Source organism: Meira miltonrushii (assembly GCF_003144205.1).
Source record: "Meira miltonrushii strain MCA 3882 unplaced genomic scaffold FA14scaffold_4, whole genome shotgun sequence".
Taxonomy (NCBI): domain Eukaryota; kingdom Fungi; phylum Basidiomycota; class Exobasidiomycetes; order Exobasidiales; family Brachybasidiaceae; genus Meira; species Meira miltonrushii.
The window spans coordinates 1118452-1138829 of record NW_020289946.1 but is presented as its reverse complement, the minus strand read 5'-3'; the positions used below and the strand labels follow the sequence as shown (position 1 = coordinate 1138829).

The following is a 20378-nucleotide window of genomic DNA, read 5'->3' as shown; positions in this document are numbered from 1 at the left end:
CTTTGGCACAAAACCCTAGAACTGCTTTTGTGATCTTTTTGCTTTTACTCTAGCGTACGCGTGCCAATGTTGCGTGTATGCAGTCTAGTCATACACGTTTGGAAGATTAAAACTCGAAATTAAGCATAAAAAAGTAACACATTTCCCGTCATCATATTGCAAAACATGACCAGCGATAGCGTACCATCGATCGCATATGCAGAACCACCAGAGTTGGATCATATCGTTCATTTGGTATCACCAGGAAAGCTAGGAGAAGCAGTTGAACAATACAGACAATTAGGTTTCAGTTGTGAACGTGGAGGTATTCATGCTGATGGATTAACACAAAATGCTCTTATTGTTCTCACAGATGGTGTATATATTGAGCTTATTGAATTTTTGGAAAAGCCATTAAAAGAACATTCAAACGGAATTGAAACTTTACAGGAATGGAAACAGAGGCGAAGTAAGCATTGGTGGTGGGATAGAAAGGTTGGCTGGATAGATTGGTGTTTACGTGGAGGAAAACAAGATGCCAGAGTGGAAACAATCAATAAGGTAAGCGGTCAAATTGAAGAAGAGAGGGCAACAGCATTGAAGGAAGAAGAGAAAGAAAATGCAGAAAAGCAAACAATTCCTCAAGACGGAGTAAAACCATCACCTTTGGTACGCTACAACAACTCTCAGCAAGGCGGAAGGCGGGCTCTTAGTGGGAAAGAGATTCGATGGAACGTCACTTTCCCCACACTACTAAAAGACATTCAAAGAGGCACGTTTCCATTCTGGTGTGAGGATATAACGCCTCGTTGGTGGAGAGTGCCAACTCCTTCTCCCCCTCATCCAAACCTGACCCGAGGACTTTCAGCTTTAACGCTTCTCTATTATCCAGAAAATTTCCCATCAAGGCTGGCATCTCTTCAGCTAATCTTATCTTCCAAACAGATTGCTCAGCAAGGTTTTTCACAAATCGCCAGCACAATCGTAGATACTCGACCACCTCCAAAGACTGAAGGCAGGACAGCCCTGCCTGATTCATTCGTCGAATTATACCTTGCTACGCCTGAAGGTCCTCTATTGCCAATTCGGATCAAAGCAGCAGATGATCCAGCAGAAGTCGAATGGCTAGAAGAATACGGAGAAGGCTTATTCGAAGTGGAAATCTCTGTTGCTGCCGAAAAGTTACCCTCTACTGCTCCACCAGATGGCATAGAACGGGAAACTGCAAAATTAGGTTTCGGCAGACTACGATTACACCCAATGCGTGTTAATATACCTCCATAAAACTGTAATCACACCAGGAAATGCAATTCATCTATAATATTCATCGTCTGACACATTTTACCATCTCGTCAAATCTTCCACTTCTCCAGACATTGATTCCTTCACAACACGTTCTCCGCCTGTCTTGATGCTCTCTGACTCTGTTCCCGCCCAATCTTTCCATTCTTCATATCCCACTCCATTTCCTTCGTAGACGTCAGGAATGGCATTCCGCAAAAAGCGTCCCACATGATCGTTAATCTGTACAAACTCCAGCAAGAATCCATCGTGACCGTCAGGTGATCGAATAGTGACAATTTCACTACCTTGAATGAATTGATGCAATAATTCTTGCTCGGGAGGTGCAAAGAGACCATCGGATTCGACAGAAACTACCAGAACCGGAGGAGCTAAAGCTCCTTGTCTGTACGTCTTTACCGATAAAAGTGATAATACTCTTTGCAATGCTTCATCATCTTCCTCGCCTTCTCTTGGTAATCTTTGTTCTCCCACTGTAACCTCTTCAGCTTGATCTGCTGGATCGCGTTCTCTTGCTAAATCAGCCATTTCGATCGGTTTGGCTGTGAGGGGTTCCGTGCCTGCCGTTCCAGACAAGCCCCAATGAGCTCTTCCTCGAGCTACATCATGTGTGTCCATCTTTCGTGTCAAGTGAATGTAACAATTTGCATCGAATCTTTTGACGAATTTATCTCCTTGGTAGCGTAAGTAGGATTGTGCACTGAATGGCTTTGTTTGCAATCCTGCTGCCTGTCCATTTCCATTGCTCGTTGCATTCGAGAAGGAAGTCGTGTTCACATTCACAGCAGCAGGCGGTAGTGCTGCCTCTGTGAGAGAAGTCATCGAAGCGCCAGCTTGTTGTCCCTGCACTCGAGGGCTCTGATTGCCTTCATTGTGCATCATAGCAGCTTGTTGTGCAAGGCTGGATCTACGATCTGCACTCGGTCTACCTACATTCTGAAAGCCAACACCTCCTCCTTTACTTGGTCCACCAATCCGTCTTCCAAACCGGCTCTCAAAGCTTTCTCTACTTCTGTATGTTAGTAAAGCGGCCATTCGTGCTGCTGCCAGACCTGAACGAGGAGTTTGCGAAGGGTGATAATACCCATGATCGAACAAGGGATCGCTGTAAATTGACTGACGTTGTGCTTCTGCCCAAGAAATGCACCATGCACTATGTCTTGCAGCTGTAGCAAGCGGAACCAAAGCTCGGATATACGATTCTTTTGGAGAGCTTGGAGCTTGTTCGTCTGCTTTACTTGGTGTACCATCTGGAAAACGAACTGGGAACAGTAGCGGCCATTCCAACACTGACATACCACCCATCGATCCTCCAACGACAGCTGCTATCTGTTCAACACCCAAGTAATCAAGCAACTGCTTTGTGATACGTACATCATCGCGAACCGTTGTAGCAGGAAACTCTGGTCCCCACCATCCTTCTCCGTTCCATTCGGGAGATGATTCTGCTGTGTGTCCTTCTACCTTTGTGCATGGTCCAGCCGAACCGTATGGCGATCCCAGTACGTTGCTGCAAACGATGAAAAATCGAGTGGGATCAAACAACTTTCCGGGTCCCAGAAGTGGACCCCACCAATCCTCAACATCTGCACTACCTGTTAGAGCATGACACACGACAAGCGCATTATTCTTCTTTTCAGGATCGAGTTTTCCCCAGGTTTTGTATGCTAGAGGAATGTTGTGTAAAATAATACCGGACTCGAGTGTAAATGTTGGAAAGCTTAAATATTGCAAGCCAGAAGAAATTAGAGAAGATTGTGGTGAAGTTGGACCGGGTATAGGATATGGTGTACTGCTTGTCGAAGCGGTAGAATTATCGCCATTTGAATGATTGGCAAGCGTCATGATGACTATAGATAGATCATGAAGATTTGCTTTTAAAGATGAAGGTCAAAAAGTAGTTGATAGTATTGGAAATGTGCGAAAGTATACAAGCTTTTTCAACAACTAAGAATGCACTGAGTCAAAAATAAAAAGCCATCCTTTAGTGGTGTTTCGGAATTGCGCCATACCGTCTGCTTCTTCCGACTAAATACGCGCTAGCTATGGGCAACAAAAGTTAAATGCAGCCAGCACGTGTGACCAAATTTTTAATTTTTCCTCTTTAGCAGTAATCAAATGGAAGAAAGGTGGGCCAAGCTGAATTCTGGCTTCCTCCTCATCATATCCTATTCAAACAACCCTACAGGCGGAGAATTGACAGGATGTCTTCGCCTAGCTCATCATCTTCCTCTGTGACCTCGGATGAGGTAGGCCCATCCACACCAAGAACGGTTCATGCAGAAATGACACCGCTGGACAAATCAATCAAGAAAGATAGATCGTCCGACATGATGTTATCCTCAGCAGATGATTGGAAGAAGCCCTATACATTTCACACTCTCAGAACACAAAACAGATTCGAGAATCCAAGCGAGACAGAATTCGAACATCCCGATTTACAAGCTCTCGTAGCTCCTCATATCGAATCATTCAATGCACTTTGGGCAGCCGATCCAACAGTCGCTTCTCCAAATCAAGATGGATCATCTATGGCTAGCAAAGCTGCATTGGGAGAAGGAGTGGGTTTGCTAGAGAAGAGCATGCGAAACATACAACCTCGGGTTATCTTTGATGCTACACCAGAAGACATTGCACAAGGAAAGTTTGGAAACCGCCTTCAATTCAACATGGAATCTGTCACGCTATCCAAGCCAACATCTTCAGAGAAGGGTAGATCGGCATTGCAAAGTCGTATCTATCCGACAGAATGTCGTGAAAGGCTGATGACATACAAAGCACGCATGACAGCAAGGATATCGTGGAGACTCAACGATCAGCCTAAACAATACGAAGAAAGAGATATGGGTATGGTGCCAATTATGGTCAAGTCGAATCGGTGTAACATTCGTGGAATGACCAGCAGACAATTGGTTGATCATCGTGAAGAAGCAAATGAGCTAGGTGGCTACTTTATCATCAACGGAAATGAGCGATTGATCCGTTTCCTCATTTTACCGCGTGCTAATCATGTTGTGGCCATCGACAGACCTTCGTTTGCCAAGCGTGGTCCCTCTTATACCCGCCTAGGTTGTGCAATCCGTTGCGTTCATCCTGATGAACTTATTGGTATCACAAATACGATTCATTACCTCGACAATGGAGGCGTCACCCTTCGATTCAGTATGCGAAAGCAAGAATACATGATCCCGATGGTGATGGTTCTGAAAGCGTTGATCAATGCCACAGACAAGGAAATCTTCACAGCCCTTGTACAGAATGATGTTGACAACACTTTCTTGACTGATCGTGTCGAACTGCTCTTGCGTGGATTCAAGAGCTACAATCTATGGACAGGAGATCAATGCTTGGAGTATTTGGGTGCCAAGTTCCGTGTCGCAATGAATCTGCCGGAAGACTACTCAGATCTACAAGTTGGTGCTGAATTGATTCGACGCAATATCTTGATCCACCTTGATTCCGCTCGTGACAAATTTGATCTTTTAGTGTTCATGATGCGCAAACTATATTCCCTCGTTGCTGGTGAATCATGCGTCGATAATCCGGATTCACCTCAACATCACGAAGTTCTGTTGCCAGGTACGCTATATGGCCAAATCATCAAAGAACGCTTGGATGAATACTTGACACAAATTAGAACTGAAATGGTGCGTCAAATGCGATTGAACCCCAAATCGGTCGACTTTTACAATAACGGTTGGGTGTCCAAGGTTGTCGGTCGTGTGACACCAAACATCGGTGCACGTTTAGCCAGCTTTTTGGCAACCGGTAATCTCTCTTCGCCTTCCGGTCTAGATTTGCAACAAACAAGTGGTTTCACAATCGTTGCTGAAAAGTTAAACTTTGCTCGTTATATTGCGCATTTCAGAAGTATCCATCGTGGTGCTTTCTTTGCCGAGCTTAAAACGACATCCGTTCGTAAGCTTTTACCTGAAGCGTGGGGATTCCTTTGCCCTGTGCACACACCTGATGGATCGCCATGCGGTTTGTTGAATCACTTGACACATACATGTCGATTGATCACCCGTACAATCGATGTTTCTGCCATTCCAACCTTACTAGCTGATATGGGAATGATTGCGCCATTTTCGTCAAGCATTCATTCGCGTAAACATGTGGTCGTACAGCTTGATGGACGAATTATTGGATATGCAGCTCCAACTCTAGCTCATCAAATGGCAATGGCTTTGCGTATTTGGAAGACGGAGCAAAAGAACCGGGTACCAATTGATCTTGAAATCGGTTTCGTGCCTACCAGTAAAGCAGGACAATTTCCAGGATTATACCTCTTTGCCGGAAGAAGTAGAATGATGAGACCCGTCAAATTGTTGCATAACGGTTTGCAGGACAACGTCGGATCGTTCGAACAAGTCTACTTGGATATTGCTTGTCAACCTGATGAAATTGAAGTTGGACAATCAAGCCACGTTGAATATGCTCCAACGCACGTTTTGAGTTTGTTGGCAAATATGACACCTTTCTCGGATTTCAATCAATCGCCACGTAATATGTACCAATGCCAAATGTTAAAACAAAGTATGGCCACTCCTTCAACTGCGATCAATCATCGTACGGACAACAAACTTTACCGCATTCAAACTCCTCAAACGCCCGTTGTTCGTCCTGCCATGCATGACAGGTATAACTTTGATGATGCTCCAAGTGGTACAAATGCAATCGTTGCTGTAATCAGTTATACTGGTTACGATATGGAAGACGCAATGATCTTGAACAAGAGCGCACACGAAAGAGGATTCGGATATGGTACGGTCTACAAGAGCGAGATTATCGACCTGACAGATATGGCCGGTAGCAAAGGAAGATCTTCGCGTAGTATCTCATTGCACTTTGGATTCGGACCAGATGTTCCTTCATCCGCACCCAATCGTAGCAAACTTGACTTGGATGGTCTTCCATTTGTAGGTGACCGGGTCACCGCAGGAAGTCCGATTTGTGCCATTTACGACGAAAATACTGCACGAACCACGTTCAAGAAATACAAGACGGATGAAATCGCTTACATTGACACCGTTCGTATTATTGGAAGTGATGGATCAGACGGAGGAATGGCAACCAAACTTCAAATCACATATCGTATCCCACGTTCACCGGTGATTGGTGACAAATTTTCCAGTAGACACGGACAAAAAGGTGTTTGCAGTCAAAAATGGCCAATGATCGATATGCCATTCAGTGAAAGTGGAATGACTTGTGATGTGATTATCAATCCTCACGCTTTCCCTTCACGTATGACGATCGGAATGTTAATCGAAAGTATGGCGGGTAAAGCGGGTGCAATGCACGGAATTGCACAAGATGCAACCCCGTTCACATTCTCAGAAGATGATACGCCTGTTGCGTACTTTGGTGAACAATTACGTGCGGCAGGATATAATCACGTTGGTCATGAGCCAATGTACTCTGGTATCACTGGACAAGAACTTCGTGCTGATATCTATTTGGGCGTGGTATACTACCAAAGATTGAGACATATGGTCAACGATAAATTCCAAGTTCGTACCACTGGTCCTGTCAATTCACTCACTCGTCAACCTGTAAAAGGAAGAAAACGTGCTGGTGGTATTCGATTTGGAGAAATGGAAAGAGATGCCTTGTTGGCTCATGGAACGGCGATGTTATTGCAAGATAGATTGATGAATTGCAGTGATTATAGCACATCGTATGTTTGTCGAACGTGCGGTTCATTGATTTCGTTGGGATACGATCAAGATGCAAACTTGCACGGAATTCAAACGATTGACATTCATTCTCGTTCTACTGGTGCTTTGGGTCCTAATGGAGAGCATTGCTTGGTTTGCCGTAATAATCGTGCAGAGGAGGAGCCTGACAGAGGTGCCTCGAATGGAAAGCTACAAGATGCAGTCAAGCTGCCGAAATCATCTCTACTACACCAAGGAGCAGGAGATTTGGACATCGTTGCTGTTCCGTATGTGCTCAAATATTTGTGTGCTGAATTGGCCGGAATGGGTCTCAAGATGCGTTTCACGATCGAATCATAAAACATTTGTACAAATATACTTTACTTCATTTTGTCTTGAAAAAATACAATCTAGATTACGAAATGCATGTGTGATGATACAATAGAATACAACGAGCAAAAGCAAAAAGCATGAAAGCTTAACGTTCAGTTCGAGGGATATCTTGTCGTATGAACTTGTCGGGTCCGTACATTGATGCCACTTCCAGGGCGTTGGCTAGGTGAACTTGTCATTCGAGAATGTGTCGGAGGGGGAGAGTCTATGTCATACGGCGCTGATCTAGTGCCATCCCCATTCGAATTGACTTTTCGTACTTTGTTATCGGGTGCATCCTCGACATCTTTGGAACTCCTTTTCAAACCGCAATGCTGCATTAATGCTTTTGAAAATTGTTCAACAGCTTCACGCTCCAACTTTTCAGCTTCGTTGAATGTTGCTTTTCGCTCAAAGCCAGGCGGTTCTTTGCCAGCAAATGAAGGAGAAAGAGGAGATTTTGGACTGTTGGCTTGATTTGCAGATGAAGTCTTTGCCGGTGAAGGCGCAGTACCTGCAACCGATTTCGAAGCAGCACTCTGGCCAATCTCAGCAGATGGCATCAACCGTACTTTGGAACCTGCTGAGCCTCTTCGAATTGAAGGTTGAATTGAACGAGCGATCGTGTTCGCTTGTGTGCGTGCTTTATGTAACATTTTCTGACCTTGTGTCGATTGCATGCCCAGTGGTTTGACAGAAGAGATATTGTTTCGAGATCGGATGGCAGGAGTTTCTGCTACGATACGTACTTGACCTGCTTCTTTGTCCGCTTTCAAAGCTGCAAATCTTTCTTTCATTCGTTGTTTTGCCGCTTCCACTGCTTCGAACTTTTGTACAACTTTTGAATGATATAATTCTCTCCAAGAAGTGAAATCGGCCAATTTGTACACATTTGCCGAATTGGAAGTGTATAATTGCTGGATATCTTTGAAATCTCGCAAACAATGCTTTTTCCATATTTCTGATGTATGTTTGATATACTCTGGTGATTCTTCTTCTAGACTCCATAATTTTGATGCTGAGCATTGCTGTAGAACGGATTTAACGATCGGATATGGTGCTTCGCCAAAGCTTTCAAAAAGGTGGATCTTTTGCATGATTACCCTTCTTGCCATTTCTGCCAAGGATACATCCATCTTTGATCGCGGCCGTGATGTATCATCTTGCTTTGAGTTGTCGTCATTGTGTGGAGGTTGGAATTCTTCTTGTTCTTTATGCATGAATGACGAAGATGATGGTGATTGGTGGTCAGAAGCGGTCATACTAGATTCTGAACTCATACCTAGCATGTACGATTGATCATTTGAGCCACTTCCACCTGCTCCCATCATACTGCCAGGCTCCGGTGATTTACGCCAATCCTTCATCGTGGTAATTGCCCTGATCCCCTTCCGTTCCCAGATAGTTTTTGCGTGAATGTCATTTGCTATAGGAACAAAAGAGAGAGAGAGATCGAAAGAGTCTGAACAACAAACGATGTGTTTGCAATCGTCAATGATGGATTTGATGATAGGAAGCTTTTGGAAGTAGCCGGTTATGATCGGAGTACGTTCGATAAATGCCGGGCGTTCAACTTTTTTTTTTGCATACACGCAAAGAGGAAATGCTTAGTCATCAACAAGATCATTCAATGCAATCAACTCGCCCTGCACAATATAATTTTAGGGGACTAAAAGTGAAAACAGGCTTTCCTCCCTCCGTGCATTGCATATGTCTCATAGTGCACGCCAGCCACGAAATTTAACGAGGTGCCGTTCGATTCAGCCCTGAAGAGAAAAGAGAAAACAAAGGCAATGGGGACATAAGCACACACTACGCCCAGAGTTGCAAAGGCGCTGAAGAGGCTCGCGCGTGGTAATAAAGAAAGTTATTAATAGACTTAATACACTTTTACTGAACATGCCGAATACAAAGCGCGCTTCTTTAGTTGTATTAAATGATTGATTGCATCATTAACCTGTTCTAGCGGATTAAGTGAGGAATTCGGAATGTACGGCAGCATTTGGTGTGCATTGTTCCTGCACTGGGATTCCGTGTGTGTGTGTGTGCGTGTCTCCTGCATTACACGAATAAAATAGGGACACAACAAAAGAAGCAACAAAAGTTTACCGCTTTAATGCGGCAAACAGACTGTTCAAGTGCTTCTTTTTACGTGTCGACAAAGTACAACACTCTCTCATTTCGGCTTCTTGCCAAGTTTTACTAAGGCACGTATCCTAATGAGACAAATCCACTTCTAATTCTCATTGTCATCATTCTCTCTTTTGATTCCGTCTCCCTTTCTTTCAAGCAACGACAAAAAAGGCACTCTTTTCTCCGCAATTTGGAGTAACGAGAATAACTTTTTGTCATTTAAACAAAAGCACGCTCATCGGCTTTTTAACTTCCGTTCCTTCATCACGAGTTAGACTTTCCTCCTAGATCGGAGGTCTCTTTTTCTAGCTCAGCAAACGTAATTTGACTGCCTTGAAGGTAATCGAATCCCGTACATTTACAACACATCTCCTTCATTCTATCACTGTCTCGACGACATCTTTACGGCCACATAAACGCCGCGACCAACGTGCTGCAGGACGGTACCGACAGAAAATTAATCAGCGGTACATCCTGTGAAACGCCCCCTTGATCAATTCTTAAACACAGCATCTCCTCAATTCCCATCATCATCTCCCGACATCCATCACGCAAAGATGATGTCTTCATCCATCATTCGTATCGCAATCTTTGCCTGCCTTGCCTTCTGTACCTTGGTCTATACACAAGCTATTGGTAATGGCCGTCTTTTGGTCCAAGTACAAAACACTGTCGTCACTTGTGGATCAGCAACGGTACAATGGGTTTGGACAGGATCAGCTTATGATGAAATGACTCACGCTATTTCCATTGCTGTCGTAGAGGCTGGCAATAATGACGACAGTGACGATTCAGGATTCAACAAACGTAACATTGAAGGATTTCAACTTACAGAACACAAACGAACCATCAAACGTCGATCTGCAAGCAAGATGCAACGCTTACAAGCCCGTAGAATGGCAGTACGAATCGCAGGTGGATCTAACATTCCATTGAGCGTTCAATCATGGACATGGACAACTGTTGCTTTGGCTCCTGGAACGTATCAGCTTGCAGTTACGATTCTTAATACAGGAATCACTGTAATGAGTGATCCCTTCAATGTAGTGACTGGGGACAGTACGACGTGCTTAGGTACAACATCATACCAATCCACAGACTTACCTGATTCCACCAGTACTGCACCAAGCACTTCGCAGACAAATCAAAGTACAAACACATCTGCTACCAACACAGCAGCTAACACAAGCGCACCACAAAATTCATCATCCACAACGCTACCTGCTTCAAGCTCCGTCGCAGCCACAAGTCCAGCCTCGAACGACTCACAGCAGCAATCTCAGGCTAACACAGACCAAGGTAGTCAAGGTAATCAAGGTAGCAGCAATGGAGGAAAGATTGCCGCTGGTGTTCTTGTCCCCATCTTGGCGATCATTGGAGTGATTGCATTCTTTTACTGTTGCCGTAAACGCAATATGAACGAATCTGCTGAACGTCGTCAAGGCTGGTCCGAGAAGGCTATCACATTGCTCAACAGAGGCTCCAGCAAACGTAGCCAAACGCATGTTCGTAATATCAGTCAGCCAACGAATGTTATTCATTCTGCTGGACTTACACAACACAATGCAGATATCCGCAATGAAATGGTAGAAGCCAGAGAAGGTTGCACACACGAACCAAGAATGCAGGCAAACGGTGAACACTGGGTCGATTTGGCTACCGATACAGATGCTCGTCCAATTTCGTCCGATCACATGCAAGATATTGTTCGTATTAGCATGAATCAAAGCCGTGATGAGCCAATGGATACTTCACTGCCAAGTACACGTACTGAATCTGTTTCAACTGCTGCCTCTACATTACCTCCCTACCTAAGAGAGGTAAGATCGCCTGCGCCATCATTTGGACAAGATGCAAGTGGACGACCTTTGGTTTTTGCAGCAGGTGCCAAAAGAGCTGAAGATGACAGAAGATCTTCGCAAACATCTACAGTGATGCATGATCTCAGTCGAAATGGATCGGTGACAAGTAACGCAACAGTGACTGTTGGACGTAAAGACAGCACTCGTGATTTGACCCGAAACAACTCAAAGAACAGTATTCGACGCAAACCTGTTCCTCGTATTTCAATCTCACCAGATCAAGTTGAAACGGTACAATCACCTCAAGCAATTGTTTCTGATGAACATGGACCTTTCGCTGATGACAAACAAGTTTCTCCGTTTGAACAGGTAGGCGAAAGTTCTTCGCAACTGTTATCGACAAAGACGCTTCTGCAAAGTGCTCCACCAGTCCAATCTCATTCTTCGGTTGGATCTGGAAAGACGATTAACCATGAACAATTACAAGAGAAGTTAAGTGGAGATGAAGAAATTTTACAAACACCAAAACATTCTAGCAGAGCAGATGTTCCGGAAAGCGTACATCCTTCACCCATGAGCCTTCACGAGTCCAGTCCGAACCTAGACCAAGAAAGTAGAATACCTACTCTTTCCTCTTCTAGGCTACGATTCGAAAGCTCAAATGAAGATGATGTGCCAGGAATTGCGCATCCTACGGCCGAACAACGTGAAGCGTGGAAGCTAAGCATACAATTGCAAGAAGAAGATCGTGGCTTCAGTGTCAATTTTCCTTCGCCGCCTTGAAGGATGAGTAAAGGAACTTAAAGAAATGTTTTTATCAAATTTGTCAAGGGTGTATTATATATCATCATATCCGAGCGTTCGATCATTTGATCAAACCTCCCAAGAGTCTTTCTTCTCTTTTTCTCTCTCATCACTTTCTTTCCTTTTTCCCCTTCTAGCACTTTTCGATCCTTTTCTTCGTAGATCGAAGCCGGATCAAAACCAAATCGTTCATAAATTTTGGACTCATAATCTTTTGTGGCTACCTAAACATCATCTTGCCTGCCTTTAGGGGCATTGACAATTTTTTCATTTTTTTTCTGTTTGATGTGACTTGATGTCCATTTCAAATGAAATCTAATCGTTTATTCGAGCTCCAATGTTGTTGTGTGTGTGATGATATATGCTCTCCACTTACAAGCGCAGAGATCATAAGCTTAAGATGAATTTATAATGCAGAGTTATACAATGTCAAATCTTGGCTTACATCGTCCATCTCATGTCCAGTCGGGAAGATCAGGATGACGACGGAAGTGGGCGGTAACGGTCAGAAGGAGGCGCCTCTCAGGATCGCTTGCGTTCAGATCGATTGTAAGCATGGAATGGTAGAGCGGAATAGAGACAGAATTCTAGAATTGACGAAAGGGTAAGTGTTATGGACGGTATAGAGGTAGTACAGGGTGAAGATCATACGCAAGTTGCTGATGCTATGTTCACTTCGTACAGCTTGAAACGCGGAGATGTTGACTTGATCATGTTGCCAGAGATGGCATTGTCAGGATACATCTTTGATAAAAAGGAAGATATCGCACCATTCCTAGAAGATCCTAGTAAGGGAGAGCAGCATTCACCTTCCCTTGCTTTGGCAGTAATTCTGGCAAGTCGATTGAATTGCTATGTTTCAATAGGTTTTCCATGTATAGGATCTGCATTTCAGAAAACTCAATCATCGGATCAAGTTACATATCAAATCACGAAACCATTTGACGCAAGACAGCAGGACATTCTACCAGAGAGGTGGCCAGAGCCAGCAGCATTCAATGCTTCTATGTTCGTCGATAGAACCGGCAAGATCATTCATACGTTCCGAAAACACTTTAATTATACCAATGATAAAGTTTGGGCAACCGAAGGACCAGGGTTCGAATGTATAAAAGACGTACCTCTACTCGGCAATGTTTGTGTGGCTATCTGTATGGACATTAATCGTGAGTTAATAGGCGATGACAGGTTGAAGAGATAAAATTGTTAATAGCTGACCTGGATCACTTATTCATCACACCTTCATCAGCGTACGATTTTCAAGCCCCTTTTGATGCATTTGAGCTGGCACGATTTTGTCAAAAAGAAGAAGTTGATACACTCCTGATGAACATTGCATGGCTAGCGTCCGATCAGGAGGAGAGTGAAGATGAGGGTGAAGATCAAAAAAGCAAAGAAGAACAATTGCAATATGCCCAACTTCAACATATGTCTTATTTAGCGCAAAGACTATTACCACTTTTCAAAGACCAAGACGGACAGCCTCAAAGACGATTAAAATTCATTGCATGCAATCGGGTTGGTACAGAAGCAGGTACTGTATTTGCCGGGACTTCAGTTGGCATGCAATTCACTCCTGGATCAAGACCTTGCGTTCAGGGGTACATGGGTAGAGAAGAGGGAATGATGGTGATTGAAATGTAAAGATAGATGATGATGCTTTCCTCCTAATTGTAAGAATATGCCAGTATGCTCATGAATGTCTGACGTCCACGTGAAGGAACGCGCCTGAGAAATCTCCGCCAAGTAACGCGTTTTTGTATTTGTTTAAAGGTGAAATTTAAGGTTTTGCATATAACAGAGATCCATTCAATTGGTAACTAATAGAGATAGATTCAATTTCAAGCTAAGTTTGAATCGGTCTAGTTATAAAGCTTAGATCTTGGGTAAGTCTTCTTTCTATTCTTTTTTTCTTCATTTGTGTTTTTATGTTTAAAGAAGTGATTGATCATCTTTGATTCTTTTAGCGTATGCATATTTTTGCATTCTTTAATTATTTATGGCTTGACTGACTATGTGTGACGCGTATAACCTGTTTGTTGGTTGACTTTAAAATCGTGTGCTGCTTGCATTTCAGGGCATGCTATTTGCATGGTGGGTGGTTGTATGCATACTGTTGTTAATCCTCTCTATCTTTTTATCCAATCAACCATCCAAACTTACATGCAAAGAACAATCGTCATTTAATTCTCGGCCATTTAATCCTCCGATTGAACTGTGATGAATTCAACCCCTCACACACTCACACACGCTTGAATATTGAGTGCAATTAATTTTATTCAGGAGCCGATAGGAGTCAATTCATTTCACCTTCTCTCTGACTTTCAACTTATTACGTCCCGTTATCACTTGGCGTATCGCGTTTGATCTACAAACAAGCCAGCCTCATCATAGCAAAGCAGTTTCAACAAGTAGACAACTTCCATCAGTCTGCAGCTGTCGAGTTATTGGAAAAGCTCCGTATATCTGCATGATGTATTGAAACTTTTACAGAATATCGTTATCGGGACAACTTAGGACGCTCTTTTGTCACACTCATATCGGCAATCATGACGAACGTCCTTCATCATCCATCAGAACCGCAAGGCATATCGCCGTCACATCAGATCGCCACTAACACCCCAAAGCTAAGCAATAGCAAACGAAACAAATCGGACAAGATCCCAAAGCGACAACCAGGCGGATCGCGACAATTTGACAGTTTGCAAAACTTACTAGAACAAGCAGGATACAAAGAAACACGAATCTTTACACCAGTCCATAAGAAAACCCCACCTTCTCCACCAGAAACATCCGCATCACAAGCAGGCGCTCAAAGGCCACATACGATCGCAATACCGATCGAAGAAAGTAGTATGCCAGCAGAATCAAGCGCATCGACTTCCTCTTCATATACCCTAGCATCTGATCAAAAAGATGGTGATGAAGAGTATGTCAACAATCTAAAGGCAATCGCTGCTACATCTTCTTGGTTTCAATCTTCGTGGATTCCATCAAAGCAGAACAAGAAAGAACCAGCTTTGAAGAAGAAACAAAGCGAGCCAGCTATACATAGCCTTCAAAGACGCTCCAGTGCATGGTCTTTATGGTTTGGCGGATCTGGCAAAGGTATTGAGCAGGCTGATGAACAAGTTTCACCGAAAGAGCGCGATGTATCCCCGGCTCCTGTCTCAGAACCACCTCTCGAGAGACCACCACTCCGACATGCATCTTCTACCAAAGATCTATGGCAAGCCAGCATGAAACATCATCGTGGAAAAGAAACGGGAGGGAGAAAAGTATTGCATAAGTGCAGATCGGTATCAGCCAAGAGCATGAACGATGCACCTTCGCCAAGAAGGAAACAAATGATGAGACAACAAAGTTATGATGGTGCACGTGTGGTTGCTGGAGTTGGCGTTCGAGCAGCATCGATCACAAGCTCAACGATTGATTTTGTTTCATCCAATAGCGTCTTTATGCGATCTGAACCGAGACGGGTCAGTTTGCGACAGGCTTTCGGTGAAGATGCTGGTGATGACTTGAAGTCGAAAGAGGTGCAATCACCTCCAGCAGTCGAGCCGCAATACATATCTCCTACAAAGAAGGAAAACCGTGATAGCGTCAGTAGCTTTGGAGACGTGGAAGAACTATCGAAAGAGAGCGAGGTGCAAGAAACGGTGGTAACTCCTACAGAAGCCAACACTCCCTTGAATCTATTCTCCACCGTTGCGACTCCGCTCGTGTCAAGAGATGACGCAGTTGCTATGCGTAACATTGGCTGTCTCGACTTTGAAGCTGGTAGACCTGATTTGATATCAAGCAAGAGCGATGATGTCTCTACCGCAAATCGAATACGCAAGATGCGTAGCGTTGACGCATTGGAATTTGCACTTCAACGTATGCAATCTGCTGAACGAACGTTTGGCAACAGCGGTATTCAACGTACGGCCATTCCCGAAAGCTCTTCGATTGAATCGTTCACTCAAGAAGATTTCGCCAATGCAACTTCAACTGATTTTGACATTCCACATGCCTTCGAGGAGGTGGGAAACGCTATCGAACAAGACGAGGAAGCCGTTCCAGTCAGATGTCTTACGCCAAGTTTGATGATCACTTCGCCTACAGGTGCTCGGCCTCCGCAACCTTTGGTTTTGGATGGTATTGAATTTGAGCCTAGAAGTATCTCTCCCAAAGCTGCTGTACAGACAATTAGTAGACCAGTGCCTAGACGAGGTGGATGGAAGATCATTGCACGAACAGACTCTAGCGAGAATGAACAGCCAAAGCAATCTGTTCCCGCTTCAGAAGACAGTAGAGGCCGAGCTACAGAAAGTAAGGAACTCAATGGCGATCAGATCAGGAGACCTACAGCCAGTCGTAGAGGTGGTGTATCACGTCCAAAAGCAATTCGACCACATGGATCAAAAGAACACCTTCAAGCTCCAACGCTACGAAAGAAAGCCGCTACCAAAAGCTGTCATAATCTTGGTCAATCGGTCAGATCAGACATTCACAAGATCAGAGCAGCAACGGGAAAGCTTTCTGGATCCGAACAAGTGCGAGCTTTGCAAAGAAGTGTTCAGAGACGTGAACGTGCTGATGTCCAATATACAGAAGTCATTCCTTCTTCACCTACAGAAGTGGATGATGATGATCCGTTTAGCGATTTTGTTGCATTGACTCAAGAGATAAAATCAAGAAGCTCTTCTAGATCATTACGATCCATGAGCGAGTCTCATTCAGCACAAATCGATCGATCAAAAATGTCACCAGTTCCGTTCAATCAAAAAAGTCGATCGCCACTTGGAGAGAATCGCTCTGAGAGCAATTCTTCGTCGTCAGATGAGCCATTGAGGATGGCAAAGTCATCTATCTCTACCCATGAGAAAGCAAAACCAGCTTCACAAATAACCGGAGGCGTTGGTTTGGCATGCCTTGTAGATCTTAATCAAAAGAACAAGACATTGATCGCAAAAGTCATTCAACCCAAAGTAAGACAATCAAGTCTTGCAAATCTTTCCAAAAACAATTTCACAAGTTCGAAAAACGAAAACAAAATTACCATGGATCAGCATAACACTTCATTCGGAATGATCGGAGACGAAAATGTAAACACTTTACTAGATTCTCCTACAGCTCGAGCCGGTTATCGTGCAATCGCAAAGAGGCGAAGCACTGGTAATCTGCGATGAAACCCTCCCAACCCCTTTCACCTTTCACAGGACTATATACCACTTCCACACATTCATTCGACCACTGCATCTGTCCCCACATTCATTCTTTCTCTAGAAACAATTCACTCATATCTCGGAACGCTCATTTCACACTCACTGCTTGCTATAATTTGCATTATACATTCATCATTGATTAATACTGTGTTGTTTCGGATTATTAAAACGTAGTCTTTACATTGCTAAAATCCATTTCTGGATGAGCAGATTTGAATTTTTCTAAAACTTCTTGTTGTTTTTGTTGATCAGAAGTTGGCAAACCCATTTGCTTTTGACGATTATCAAACATCATCTTTTCCACCATTGCTCTTGTTTCTGCATCTAAATCGCTTAATTTGCTATTCTCAGGTACAATCTTGGTTGTATCAATCTTTGGCGCTCCCTTCAAAACGTGTGGCCACCATTGATCTTTTTGCGCTTTTTCCAAATGAACGTCCAAGATACCATCACTTACGCTCCAAGTGCTATCGTCTTCTTTAATCAAATTGAACAGTTCATCATCCAAAAGAATTGCACCTTTCTTGATTGCCACTTTGAATGTAGAACGCTTCAATACAACGTCCAAATCACGAGCACGTATCTTGTCAGGCAAAGGCATCGTCAATGTGACACTCTCCAACGTTTGTGCCCATCGGTACGGCAGACTGTCTTGTTCCTCTCTTTCAAAAATTGCTTTACCTTGATCATATGCTTCCTGCTCTGGCTTGCTCAATTTATCATATTGCTCTAATGAGATCTCATGAAATCTCTTGATAGATGACGCAGAAGGAGTGATCTCTGTAGCATCCGTCATCTTCGTTGTTGCATCTTCGCCGGGATTTTGTTTTGTCACATACTGATCTCCACCTTCAGTACTGCTGCTGCTGCTAGCACTGGCATGCGAATCTCTTCTTCCCAAATCTGTGAATTGCTGCGTTGTAATTCCTTTTGGTGGGAAATTTGATTGTCCCTCTAAAGCGTGAAGAGGTAGCTTGTGTAGATCCGGCAACGTTTCATCTGCATGTCCATTTTCATCCACTGCATCCGAATGAGCTGTAGCGACCATTCTACCACGGAAATAAGCTTCATCACGAGATTTACGCTTCTGTTCTGGATCCCAAAATTTGTGGATATCCGTCTTCACTCCATATGCTTGTGGACTGATTTCGATCAGCTCACCTTCGTGAACTTGAATGTTTGGAATCTCGTTCGGTTTACGGCCTTGTAAGTAAGCAATAAGACAACGCAATACGGAAGATTGTCCGATGATCAAGACGTCATCTGTAGCACGTTCCAGCTCAAAAATGATTGGCTCAAGACGAACAGATAAATCGTGATAGCTCTCAGCTCGAGGGAAACGATGAGAGTAAGGCTCTCTGCGCTTTTTATCCCATTCGTCCGGGAATCGTACCTTGATCTCGTCTTCACTCAAACCATCAATTACACCCGGATTCAGCTCGCTCAATTGTGATCGTTCAATCACCCTATAGCCACGATCTGCGAACGGCAATGCAGTATGCGACGATCTCCTTCGGGCAGACACCCAAACGTCCAATGGTCTGCCTTCTTCTCCGGGCCCTTGACCTGGCTCGCTCTGATCAGTAGTTGGGATTCCAGCTTTGGCCCGCTCGATGCTTTCGTCTGCACGTTCGCTGCGTACTTTGTCAACGCAATTCACCAACTCCTCTGCGTACTCCCATCCAAGACTGCTCAAATCCGCATCGGCCTTGTATAGATGCTCGATAAGTGCTTCTCCTGCTCGAGCGAGGTAAATTGTACGCTGTCTATTGTGGATGTTCATCAAGAAAAACACGACCCGTGATTGGAGATATCCTTGAATATTGTTCACATGAATCTTCTGACCAACGTTGACCACTTTGATGTATGGGAAGGAAGGCTGCTCGATTGGTTCGTAATGCGCTTCATGATTCTTGATGCGCTGCTTGAAGTCCGCGATGGCCTTTTCCGAATTCCAAGAACGATAATCTGGACTTGAGATCTTGACTCTTCGGATATTCTCATTGACAATGTTTTCGTCTGTGCATATACTTTCGATGAACATCACATGAATGCCCATTCCACCATATTTTTCACGAATTGCTGCCCGTCTTGCTAACAGACCGTTATTCGCATCATAGATCACCACTTGTCCACCCTGAACTGTGAAATAGTCTACTACCTGCTTATCAAATTCGTCCAGAACATGTTTTCGTAATGCCTCTGTTTCAGGTGATTTTGGACCAGGTTTGAAATAATCCGGGGGCACTTTATCTGCTCCACCTAGGATCTTTCTTCTATAATCACCCAAAGAGTATACACCGCATTTTACACCTAGCCAACGTAAATAACGTTCAAGAGCATGTGACATATGCGTCTTTCCACGAGCAGGTAAACCAACGGTTGCGATCAAAATCTTACCGGCATGGAACAATTGACCCGATTCGGTCGTATACAAAGGAGCGGCCATGGTTGGATAAAAGTTGGCCCAAGACAGCCTCCTTTTAGAATGAAGAGATCGTATGAGGTGCACGGATGACAGAGGACCAGAGAGAGGTTGACAATGAGATGAATGCTGTCATAGAAAGCAAAATTATCAATGCACACACACCACTTTTGAAGCTGCTGTGGAGACACGCGCTGCGCCGACGCCTAGGCCACCCGCCTATTGGCTCAACTTCATCCGCCCCCCCGCGCCCTCTATATGAGCTTCACATCATGCACTTGTAAAGTCAATATGTTAAGAGTGATGATTGGAAGTACTTCGACAAATCAGCTTAAAGTTCATGCCGTCAGTCATGTTGGTTATCCCTCGGTCAATCTAGTCCTCATCAATAATATTGATGAATATATGTAGTTGATCCGCAGTCCTTTCCTGATGATTATCTTAACTCTTCATCGTGGCTTTTCTTAAAGGAACGCCGTTAAAACGCCTTGTTTCAATTTTCAGGCACATTCTTTTTTGTCTCCAGATCAGACAGGAGGATCATCGATCGGTTTACTCATTTTCCAATACTCTTTGCGCTAAAGATAACTTTCGCGACGTTGGCGCCCGGCACAGGGCGGCGGTTTATGTTCAATGATCATCGGCCTTATCTATCCCAGCCCCCCTTTGAGGCGCAGCGCAGCGCGGTTGA

General features: G+C 44.0%; 8 protein-coding genes across 8 annotated transcripts; 5 read left to right on the top strand and 3 right to left on the bottom strand.

Moving 5' to 3' along the window:
* Positions 1–270: 270 nt before the first annotated feature.
* Positions 271–1242, top strand: FA14DRAFT_107451 (uncharacterized protein; the record flags this gene model as incomplete). The annotated part of the gene is made up of 1 exon (XM_025495807.1): positions 271–1242. A coding segment is annotated over one exon (972 nt), but the record flags the coding sequence as incomplete, so codon positions are not given.
* Positions 1243–1320: 78 nt separating this feature from the next.
* On the bottom strand, positions 1321–3202 carry FA14DRAFT_149636 (homoserine O-acetyltransferase; the record flags this gene model as incomplete). The annotated part of the gene is made up of 3 exons (XM_025497407.1): positions 1856–3202; positions 1441–1792; positions 1321–1395 (listed from the first exon to the last, which is right to left on the bottom strand). Exons 1-3 carry the CDS (start codon positions 3124–3126, stop codon positions 1321–1323), a joined length of 1698 nt encoding a protein of 565 aa, XP_025353190.1. The 5' UTR covers positions 3127–3202.
* A 364-nt stretch (positions 3203–3566) lies between these two features.
* FA14DRAFT_168833 (DNA-directed RNA polymerase i polypeptide 2) lies at positions 3567–7301 on the top strand (the record flags this gene model as incomplete). The annotated part of the gene is made up of 2 exons (XM_025500168.1): positions 3567–3993; positions 4030–7301. 2 exons carry the CDS (start codon positions 3567–3569, stop codon positions 7299–7301), a joined length of 3699 nt encoding a protein of 1232 aa, XP_025353189.1.
* Positions 7302–7364: 63 nt separating this feature from the next.
* Positions 7365–8776, bottom strand: FA14DRAFT_79110 (uncharacterized protein). Its single transcript, XM_025502897.1, has one exon. The coding sequence runs from the start codon at positions 8678–8680 to the stop codon at positions 7427–7429; it is 1254 nt and encodes a 417-aa protein (XP_025353188.1). The 5' UTR covers positions 8681–8776; the 3' UTR covers positions 7365–7426.
* Positions 8777–10003: 1227 nt separating this feature from the next.
* FA14DRAFT_157581 (uncharacterized protein) lies at positions 10004–12031 on the top strand (the record flags this gene model as incomplete). The annotated part of the gene is made up of 1 exon (XM_025497903.1): positions 10004–12031. One exon carries the CDS (start codon positions 10004–10006, stop codon positions 12029–12031), a length of 2028 nt encoding a protein of 675 aa, XP_025353187.1.
* Positions 12032–12508: 477 nt separating this feature from the next.
* Positions 12509–13769, top strand: FA14DRAFT_162123 (carbon-nitrogen hydrolase). The gene is made up of 3 exons (XM_025499437.1): positions 12509–12656; positions 12737–13218; positions 13302–13769. The coding sequence occupies exons 1-3, from the start codon at positions 12532–12534 to the stop codon at positions 13694–13696; spliced, it is 1002 nt and encodes a 333-aa protein (XP_025353186.1). The 5' UTR covers positions 12509–12531; the 3' UTR covers positions 13697–13769.
* Positions 13770–14601: 832 nt separating this feature from the next.
* Positions 14602–17226, top strand: FA14DRAFT_157579 (uncharacterized protein; the record flags this gene model as incomplete). Its single annotated transcript, XM_025497902.1, has 1 exon — positions 14602–17226. The coding sequence occupies one exon, from the start codon at positions 14602–14604 to the stop codon at positions 17224–17226; it is 2625 nt and encodes an 874-aa protein (XP_025353185.1).
* Positions 17227–17367: 141 nt separating this feature from the next.
* Positions 17368–19811, bottom strand: FA14DRAFT_162122 (6PF2K-domain-containing protein). Its single transcript, XM_025499436.1, has one exon. The coding sequence runs from the start codon at positions 19709–19711 to the stop codon at positions 17426–17428; it is 2286 nt and encodes a 761-aa protein (XP_025353184.1). The 5' UTR covers positions 19712–19811; the 3' UTR covers positions 17368–17425.
* Between the last annotated feature and the right edge of the window lie 567 nt (positions 19812–20378).